Genomic DNA, 10,722 nt, shown 5'->3' with positions numbered 1-10,722 from the left:
CTCTATTCATCTCATAATCTCCCTCATCTTGTATATATGTTTGTTGTACACATAGTGATACAATTATCTAGTAATCAATGGCATTGATTTTGTGGTTGTATTTTGATTTGAAAAAGGTCTGTAGTGTGTGTTTAGGAAAAGTTTAATCTTGACACCGCCTATCCCTATTGAGGGAATTAGTAGTGTTTCGGTGTAAATAGATCTCTAAATTACATTATATAATTATGATATTTAATTGTTTTATATTTCATTTTTTTTTGAACTTCATATTTAGTTTTTTTTTTTAAACTAATGAGTCAATTTTCGAAGCAGTTGGACAAATGGATGAGAGACAAATTATATGCTATTGTCGATTTGATGGGAAAATTGACAAAAATGAGAATGGGGAAATTATATACATCGGCGGTGTCACAGACCCTTTTATGATAACAACAACAACAACATACGAATCATTTATAAATGAGTTACAACAACGTTCATCTTCAAACATGAGTGGTAAAGTCATATATTATACCACCGAATCTAACAAGAATGAACTTTTGAGGATGACGGGAGAATCTGGATTTAGAGTGATGCTTCTAGTGAGTGGTCCCATGCTAAATGTGTATATGGAAGATGCAGAGCCTGTAATTGCATCATGCACAATTCCTACTGATCATAGTGAGAGGTAAGACACATATATTTAAAGTAATACATTGATGTATGCGCTGCATAGGTTATGTGATTTTTAATATACCTTTTTATCCACTTGTAGACAATTTGTTGAAGCCACATCGCCAATTGGTCTTCTACAAAGTGTTGCGTCAACGTCTTCATTTCCTCCGATAAATGCGCATCGGGATTCTTTCCGACACATTGATGACATTCTTTGCGTGGATCAGCTTTTTGACAGCCCAAATGATTTCAAAGATGCACTCGTTTTGTTTGGTCTTCGTAATCATTTTCGGTTCAAGTACTTGGACAATAGTAGAAAATATTATAGAGTTGTGTGCGAGGTTAATAATTGTCCATGGAAATTATCAGCTGGTTGTGAAGGAAGTGGTGATATAGTGAGAATCAAGCGGTTTAATAATGTTCACACTCACACTGCTCAAGACATTTCAGATTATAAAGCCATTTTTTGGTCGAAGGAAATGGGTCGAGCTATTGTGAACAAGGTTAGGGACAATCCTAAATGCACCCCCAAGACTATTTCCACAGACATAAACGGTGAATTTTCTGCTAAAATGACTTACATGCAATCGTGGAGAGCTAAGGAGTGTGCACGTCATATCATTGAGGGAAATCCCAAGGATAGCTATATTTTAGTCCCGTGGTTGTGTGAACGAATAGCAGAATATATTCCTGGGACAATTACATCGTGGGAGTGCACGGATGATAGGAGATTTAAGCGAGTGTTTGTAGCTTATGGGTGCTCCATACGAGGTTTCATCAACTATTGCAGGCCCATGTTAGCAATCGATGCTTGCCACTTGAGTGGCAATTATAAAGGAACAATGCTTGGTGCAACGGGGTTCGATGCGAATGATGGCTTGTGGCCTTTGGCGTATGCTGTTGTTTCTTCTGAGAATGATGATGATTGGCATTGGTTCTTGAGCAAGGTGAAAGAGATTCTAGATGGTCGCATTGTGACAATCTTAACCGACAGGCATCCGAGCCTAATAAGTTGTATTAGAGATATTTTTGGCTCCCAGTACCACTCATGGTGTCTTCGTCACCTAACGGCGAATTTTTCTACATCCATTCTTGGGAGACAAAGTTTAGGATTGAGGGCTTCGGGTAAAGAGCATGCGAAAAAATTACTCGATAAAATTGCATATGCTCGAACTGTAGATGAGTATAAGAATGCATTGGCTGCCATGCGGGTATTTCGAGGGGAGTTATGCGATTGGGTTTTGGCGAATTCACCTGAACATTGGTCAAATGCTATGTTTACTTCCAAGCGTTGGGATAAATTATACACCAATCAAGCAGAGTCCTTCAATGCATGGGTGAAAGAAGAGAGGGTTTTTTCAATCACAAGGTTGATGGATACACACATGCAAAGACTCAGCAAATTTTTATACCAAAAGAGTTTGGACGTTCAGAAGTGGACTATCCCGGTTGGGGATCGTATTGAGGAGAAAATAAAAAAAGAGCAAGAGTTAGCTCTTGGTTTTCAGTCGATGCGTGTTTCGCCTACTGAGTGTACAATATATGATCGAGACAGAAAACCATTCAGGGTGGTATTTGGCAGTGAAAATTCTTGTAGTTGTTTGAAGTGGACCATGAGTGGGATTCCTTGTTCGCATGCATGCTATGCCATCCATGAATTATCTTTAAATATTTATGAGATGGTTGATCCATGGTTTAGGGTTGAAACACAACAAAAACTATGTGAACATCTCATGTCTTCTGTCCCCATGCATGATATGCCGAATGCAGCTGCTGTTGCTGCTGCTGACGGTGAAGGTGCTTCCCATCTTAGGCCTCCTGCGGTAACACGTCCCCCTGGACGACCTCGTATTAAACGAATCGAATCACAATTTCAAAATGTAAGGTCGTTACACTGTTCGCGATGCGGCGAGAATGGTCATAATCGTCGAAAGTGCAAGGCTCCTATACCTGGATAGAATAGTTATATAATTGCTAATTCTAGTGGAGTTATTTTGTAAGGTGTTAAGGCCTTAAATATGGAATTATTTTGTAATTACTATTAATTCCTTGGAGCTCCCCTACTGCATTAGTATAACTATGTTGTGATAGTATTTCTAACTTATTTAGAAAACATTTCTAAGTATGATGTAACTTATTCTAAGTTGAATCTGTATTATTCGTCTGGTGGTTTATTTTGGTATTGAAATTATTTTCCTGGGTCCTCGTATGAGTCTCATGTGGAGTGTTATTTAAAAATCATAGGTGTGTGAGTTTTCTGGCAGCTGGAGGGTCGTGAAAGCAAGGAGGTTATGGGATTATGTGACAATGGACGGGCTTACATGTTACATGCTTACGGAAGGCTAGGAAAATAACATCATATTAAAGTCATTATGACTTGTTTCCTCACTATTAATTCCTTGGAGCTCCCCTACTGCATTATGACTGTTATTTCAACCACAATTTACCTCGTGAGTCTCTCTCTTCCTCACTTTCTTTGTGTCTCAAAAATTATATGAACATTGTGTTTACATTATCAACATTGTTTGACAGATGAGGCTGAATGGATAAATCAGTACAAAGGAAGAGTGTTCAGTTTAAACGACAAGCCTGTGGTGCATAAAATTTGGCTGCCGAATGAGGAATGCCCCAGATTGGCAATGTCTAGAGCCTTTGGGGACTACTTTATTAAGGATTTTGGACTTATATCCGTCCCTGAAGTGAGGTGTTGTCACATATAACCAGCAGAGACCAATTTGTTGTGTTGCGAACCGATGAGGTATGTATGGCACTTTTTGGTATTTATCACTTGTTCTTTTTTATACAATGACAAAGAAAAAGACTTGTTTGTTTCTCTATTAAATGTCCAAAAGATCACGTGAACGAATACATTTCAAACTCACGAGCATAATTGACAATAATCACTTCAAATTATGTGATATCAGTTATTATTAATGAGTTTACAGGTTTTTGTTTTGGCTCAAATTGATTGGATTTTGAAATTAGTATGGATTTTTGAAGTTAATCTTAACATGCTGTGATCCTTGTTTTGTAAGCAGAATTCTTCCTATCTCTTCCTTCAAACCTTATTTAATCGGTAAGAAAATTTATTGATTTAAATTGATAGAAGAAAAATTGTGTGTTTAAGCTTCCAATGGACTTGGTTTCATGCAAATTGTTTGAGAATTTCTTTTTTATTGATTTTTCAAAGTGAAGTATGTATTTCTGGGAAAAATTGTTTCAAATAGACTTTTTGGGCTTCCTTCTGATTTTTTGTTGTCCAAATTGTCCAATCATGTTTGATAGAATAAAAAAATAAATAAACAATAATAAAAAGGATTTTGCTATAATCTTAGTTGACTACTGTTACCCCATTTATTTATTTATTTTGTTTAGAGTCTTGCTTTTGGTTACTAGCGCCTAATAAAAAAGTTGTTTGCTCATATGTCCCTTATTTTTGAGTTTTTTCATTTAACCATCTCCACTTGTACAATATTTTGGTGTTATATTTTGTTTAATTGATTTGCATGTACTTCAAATGTAGTCTTCCCGCTAGGGGCTGGGAAGAGATAACAACGGGAGCGTCGATTGCATGGCTATCAAGTACATCAAATTTGTAAGTTATATGGTCTTTATGTTCGATAAAAATCTTTTATGATTGCACATTTGTAATGCTTTTTATACTCATACTCGGGGGGGTCACATGCCTTTAAGTGACCAATTTTATGGTGTATCATGAACTTTATTACCTTATTGCTACATCGGCCCATGTGGAGCCCATTTTTTTTTTTCTTGTTTTAAAATGTTGAAAGCATGGGAGTATGGGATCATCGTATGTGGAGGTTTTGATTGATTGTTGTGGAGGAGAAGTTGTTGATATGTTGTTTAATGAGTTAATGCAAGTTCTCACGTTCTTCGTACATGTTGATATGTAGAGGTTTTGCTAATTTTCTCTTAAACCCAACTCATTCATCAACGCTATCTTGCTCTCTCTCTCTCTCTCTCTAGTCTTGTTCATCGTTTTGCTAGGATTTCTACTCTATTTTTATACAATTTTAATCCCTATATATATATATATATATGCTGTTCCTAAAACATCAATTTTGGATTCAGGAATTGGACACAAAAATGTCGCGATTCCCTCTCTCCGATCAGAAACTTCGAAGGCAAAATTTGTGCGAAAAAGTATGTGTTTCCATCTGCTTGTGTGTGTTTATGTATGTTCGCCAACCAATTGATATTTTCGGCTTTCTGTTTCGTTGCAATGAATTCAAGAAAACGAGAAAAGTTTAAATTCTTTTAGCTTTTGTATCGAATTCCTTTTGATTTTCTTTCTTTTGTTTGTCTTCGTGAATTTGTTGGACTTTTGGATTTACTGTGAACTACGGTTTCTTCGTCTACTATTTGAATGTTTCTTTTTTTTAGACGATATCTAGTGTTGTTTGCAATATCTTTAGATTTTTGTGGTTGATGTTCCCATTAATTTCTTGGATTTTGATTTTTTTTCACGTAAGGGTTTCTTTAGCATATTTGGATGGTTTATTGTCTACGAATATGAGTTTTCAGGAATTTAGGGTTTATTTGTTCAACTTGTATAGATTCTGCACGACTAGAATTTTTGACATCATTAGATAATTTTTTGGATGGTTTGGATTTCCATGGGATTCAACATGAAGATTCAGGGAAAACACACTCAATATGTTTTTGTTTCTATTTGTATAAATTTGGATTTACGTAGTTCTTTCTTTATTCAGAGAAATAGACCCAATAAAGTTTAAATAATCAATAGGTCCCATAATCTCTTGAGAGAGGTGCAATGAGATTGTGATCAAAGACACATCAAATAGAAGAAGTGAATTGAAATATATTTGATAATGAAGCAATAGGTATAGCCATTTTTGGGCTTTCCTTTCACAATTCCTCATTGGGGGGATCCACAACACTTCTCCCTTTTCCCCTTATAACTTCCTCCCACTAATTCGAATTAGGTCTAGCCGTCCTCCTTCATTCTCCATTTTTGTGTATGCTTAGTAGTGGGCTTAGAAGAGCAAGATTGGGTTGAATGACCAAAAGATTCACAATCTAACATCTGTGACTTCTCATATAGCTTCCTCTCTATATATACCAGTCTCGAACCTTGACCAGTGGGTTTATAATTCAAACCATAAGCCAACAGGCTATAAGGTGAACCGGTAAGCATTTTCATTTCTCCAGTTGTTAGGTTTCTAAGTGAGGAAAATAGATAATAATGTAATATTATCATATGTCCTATTGTCTTGGATTACAAAGAATTTTTACTCGAAAGGAACCAAAATAGTTGTAGAAGACAGTAACGATAGTTTCAGGTTTTGTTTTTGTGTTCCATATAAAGAAAATATTACATTTCAAAATATACTCTCTTTATTTATTTAATTTTTTTTTTAATATCTTTGCCTGCCTTCTTTTGTCATCGCAATAGGCTTCACACTAATCTTGCTCCTGGGTTTTAAACTCTATGGCTGATTTTTTCCTGTCATTTTGCCTTTATATATATATATATATAGGTTTTATTGGAAATTCACACTAATCTTGTTCTTTTGGGATGGCAGCTGGATAGGTTTATTCCCAACCGATCTGCAATGGATTTTGATTTTGCACATTACATGCTCAACGGTGGGATGGTAAGAAAAGAAAGCCCAACACCATGCTCTCCAGCCAAAGAAGCTTACAGGAAGAGGATCCTTGCATTTTGTGTGGAAAAAGAAATTGGGCTTCTGTCAGTTTCTCTAACTGCATTTTGTGTGGAAAAAGAAAAACTTAAAGAAAAACATGGGTTTAAATGCAACACAACATGCATTTTTATATCCCATTTAAGTTCTGATAAAGTTGGTAGTTTCTTTTACGTTTTTTTTAGTTTGGAAGAGAACAAAGTCCAGTTTAGTGGTGAAGTGCAAGGTTGAATGAGGCATGTATCATTGAAGATTTTATTATACTGATATAATGCATAAAGTGAACTACTATGAAGGATTATGGCTTGTATAGTTGGCCTATATTTTAGAAAACAAATATTAGAACTAAGAGTATTATATTCTTTATTTGGAGTGAAATGAAATGTATTTATTGCAAATTGTCACATTTCTCATGATCTAGGCATTAGATTTGATTTTTCTGGTGCCACCTCTCCATCCTGTACTCTATTTTTCATGGTTTTTCTGAACAGCTAAGGACTTTGCAAGACGGGCATAGTTCAAGGGTTGGTTCTCTTGATATCCAATGACAATCACACACTGTATTAGAAAACTGTATTAGAAAATTATAAGAAACCAAAAACTGTCTTGGTATGGATGATGGCTTTAGGATACTGCTGAAGAAAATACTAAAAAAAAATAAAATAAAATAACTGTGTTGGTGTAGGAGTGATCCCAAAGTAGGGTTATTAAAGAAATTAAAGACTCAAAAGGTGATGTTTAACTGGTTAATCTTGAAATATAGTTGCAGTTTCTTTGTCCAGTTCTTTTATGATCCTGTTTTCTTACCCCTTGCTGAAAATATCCTATACTGGATCTTGGTTCCCTTTACTATTTAGTCTATTACTACTTACATATCTTGTTCACTGATAATCAAGTTAAATTATACTTGTACTTGAGAATCCAATATAATTAATTGGTCTTTCTGGGTGTATACCAAAATTTACATGAAAATACAAAACCTTTGGAATTAAATTAGGCGGGTCACGGGGATTTAGACCTCCATTACCCAAATTAATTGTATGGGAAAGCAGTATTGTTTATCAGGAGTAGGCGGAATTAAGTTGCCTACTGCCCAAATTAGCACTAGGCTCTCTTATCTTGGTTTTGTTTATTTATGTATGTTATTTTGTTCGTACGTTTTGGTAGTAGTTTCTTCGCTACTTTTTGTTTGTCAATGATGATGATATCTATTTGATTCATAAATGACATTATAATAGTTTTGTTAAAATAAAGACATTAGATTAGTAAATTTTAATTACAAATAGGGATGTCAATAGTCTGCCTCATGACAACAATGGCACTATTTATAACTTTTTCAAACACTAAGGCTTTTTCTTGATGATATGACCATACCTCTTTATCTGCCATGGTGTAAGGCTGTTTTACATTATTTGGCTTTTTGTTCAATCACATGGCTAGACACAGAATGGGACTCTTACTGAATAAATCAGCTCTTGTAGATAAACAAAAGCAACCCACTTTCATATCTTATCATCACATGGCTAAAGTTAAAAATAGTGGTGGTAGGTGCATGAACTATTATGCAAAACACCCCACTTCCTGCCAAAGAGAGAGAGAGAGGTGTAAGTCCCTTTTGTCAAATCATCACATGGGTAAAACTCATTCACATGTCTGTGAATTGGGCATTGTAAATAGACATATGGCATATGCACAATGCCATAACATTAGCACTAGTAAATCTCAAGGACTGAGTTTTTTTGAGCAATAACGGGGAGGTGGAATTCATACAAAATACTGCATAAAATAAATAAAAAATACATACATTTCATATACATACTGCATAAAATTTAACTCAACTACTAAGTTTTTTTTAGCAATAACGGGGAGGTGGAATTACAAAGTCATCATCCCCTGTATCTGAATAATCTGACAACTCTGAAGCAACTTATAAGTCTGGATCATTAGTAATGGCTTGAATAACTTCAATTGGATCCTTATGCATCTTCTTTGCAATGGAAATGCTCTCATTCCTGCAACATCTGACATATAGATTTTTTAATAGCTTTGATCAAATATGAGAAAAAATAAAGATACTACATAATCAAAGTGCACTTAGAAATCTATTTAAAAAATAAATTAACATTATAATAGTTTTGTTAAAATAAAAACTTTAGATTAGTAAATTGTAATTACAAATACGGATGTCAATACTCTGCCTCATGACAACAATGCCACTATTTATAACTTTTTCAGACACTAAGGCTTTTTCTTGATGATGTGACCATTCATCTTTATCTGCCATGGTGTAAGGCCACTTCAAATTATTTGGCTTTTTTTTCAATCACATGGCTAGTCACAGAATATGACTCTCACTGAAAAAATCAGCTCTTGTAGATACACAAAACCAATCCACTTTCTCATCTTATCATCACATGGGTAAAGTTTAAAATAGTGGTGTTAGGTGTATAACACGACAACTATTATGAAGACACCCCTATCATGCCAAAGAGAGAGATGTGTAAGTCCCTTTTGCCAAATCATGATATGGGTAAAATTCATTCACATGTCTGTGAATTGGGCTCTATAAATAGACATATGGCATATGCACAAAACCATAACATTAGCACTAGTAAATCTCAGTTGTTGATCTATGGATCGAAAGTATATAGAACGAAAGTACTCGTTAAGAGATGCATGGATTGAAAGTAGTTGTTTTACATTCTCAATCGTTCTCAAAACTATTCCATTTATAATTCCTCACATCGATGGTTCATTTTTTTTTGTAAAACTAACCTGGCATGTAATCATCGTCACCTCCATCGAGATTTGGTGTGTATTTATTTTTCAATGTGTTCAAGTGTGTATTTATTTTTCCCTCAATAAACGTTTCAAAAGTGTTTTTACAAATGTACCCTGTATTTATTTTGCTATTATTTGGCTTCTATTCATTATAGCATTATAAGCTATTCCATTTTTAACTCCTCATATTTGAAACTATTCCATTTTTAACTCCTCACGACATTTCGTGAGGCCATGAGACCCCTCCGACGTATAGGATTTTGCTGCTTGCCATTGTCTTCAACCATCAAATGTTCTTCCTTCATATATAAGAAAATACTAGGAAATCTCCTCAGTATATATAATAAGATACTAGGAAATTTTCGAACTCTAGTGAATTGTCTTCCATAAATTCATGCTAACCCTTGTAAAAATATTTTGTGTTATTAACCTCTCTCACTTCAACCCGCTACGATTTGCTTGCATAACTCCTAATTATAGACTTGGAAGGTAAAACTCTATCAAATTGCTTAAGGAACGCTGGTGGAAGTTGTAGTCGTTGAGAGCTCCGTTCCGGGAGAAAAACTTTGAAGAACTATGGACACAAATCAGGTAAGGAGAACTTTTTGCAAAGTACTATTTCATAATGGAACTGGCTTAAAAGCAGCTTCTTTACCTATTAGGGAGAGAATAATTGTTTTTAGGATATCTTATAGAAAAAAAAAAAAATTAGCTTATGTGTAATGTTTTAAGTGATGTTGGACTATATTTTGTATTACTCATTCCCTCAAGTTAGATAGATTGGAATAAAGTTTGTACTCTTTATGGCACTAATGGATTTATTTATGGATGTAATGTGCAACCTAATTAGCGGTGTGGGTTATAATACCATTTTCAATTGCAAAAATAAATCCCTTTTGCGAAGGTAACACTTTTTTTCCAAAGGTACCACATTTTTGAACTGAAGGTACCACTTTTTGGCGTCAAGGTACCACGTTTTCTCTAAACACTTATTCATGGCGCTAATGGAGCTATTTGTGGATGTAATGTGCAAGAAAATTAGCGGTGTGGGGTGCAATACCATTTTCAATTGCAAAAATAAATCTCTTTTGCAAAGGTACCACTTTTTTTCCAAAGGTACCATGTTATTGAACTAAAGGTACCACTTTTTGGCGTCAAGGTACCACGTTTTCTCTAAACACTTATTCGTGGCGCTAATGGAGCTATTTGTGGATGTAATGTGCAAGAAAATTAGCTGTGTGGGGTGCAATACCATTTTCAATTGCAAAAATAAATCTCTTTTGTAAAGGTACCACTTTTTTTCCAAAGGTACCATGTTATTGAACTAAAGGTACCACTTTTTGGCGTCAAGGTACCACGTTTTCTCTAAACACTTATTCATGGCGCTAATGGAGCTATTTGTGGATGTAATGTGCAAGAAAATTAGCGGTGTGGGGTGCAATACCATTTTCAATTGCAAAAATAAATCTCTTTTGTAAAGGTACCACTTTTTTTCCAAAGGTACCATGTTATTGAACTAAAGGTACCACTTTTTGGCATCAAGGTACCACGTTTTCTCTAAACACTTATTCATGGCGCTAATGGAGCTATTTATGGATGT

At 34.9% G+C, this 10,722-nt stretch overlaps 1 protein-coding gene across 1 annotated transcript; it reads left to right on the top strand.

Moving 5' to 3' along the window:
• The first annotated feature begins 320 nt into the window (after positions 1-320).
• Positions 321-5,429, top strand: LOC132272580 (uncharacterized). The gene is made up of 5 exons (XM_059773700.1): positions 321-667; positions 755-3,104; positions 3,187-3,412; positions 4,178-4,249; positions 4,747-5,429. Exons 1-2 carry the CDS (start codon positions 321-323, stop codon positions 2,610-2,612), a joined length of 2,205 nt encoding a protein of 734 aa, XP_059629683.1. The 3' UTR covers positions 2,613-3,104; positions 3,187-3,412; positions 4,178-4,249; positions 4,747-5,429.
• The last annotated feature ends 5,293 nt before the right edge of the window (positions 5,430-10,722 follow it).

The sequence above is a fragment of the Cornus florida genome, unplaced genomic scaffold, assembly GCF_030987335.1.
Source record: "Cornus florida cultivar Cherokee Brave unplaced genomic scaffold, ASM3098733v1 CherokeeBrave_3.0.0_Hap2_Chr09, whole genome shotgun sequence".
Classification (NCBI taxonomy): Eukaryota; Viridiplantae; Streptophyta; class Magnoliopsida; order Cornales; family Cornaceae; genus Cornus; species Cornus florida.
The sequence above is the reverse complement of the archived record's forward strand: the minus strand, read 5'-3'. Positions and strand labels throughout refer to the sequence as shown.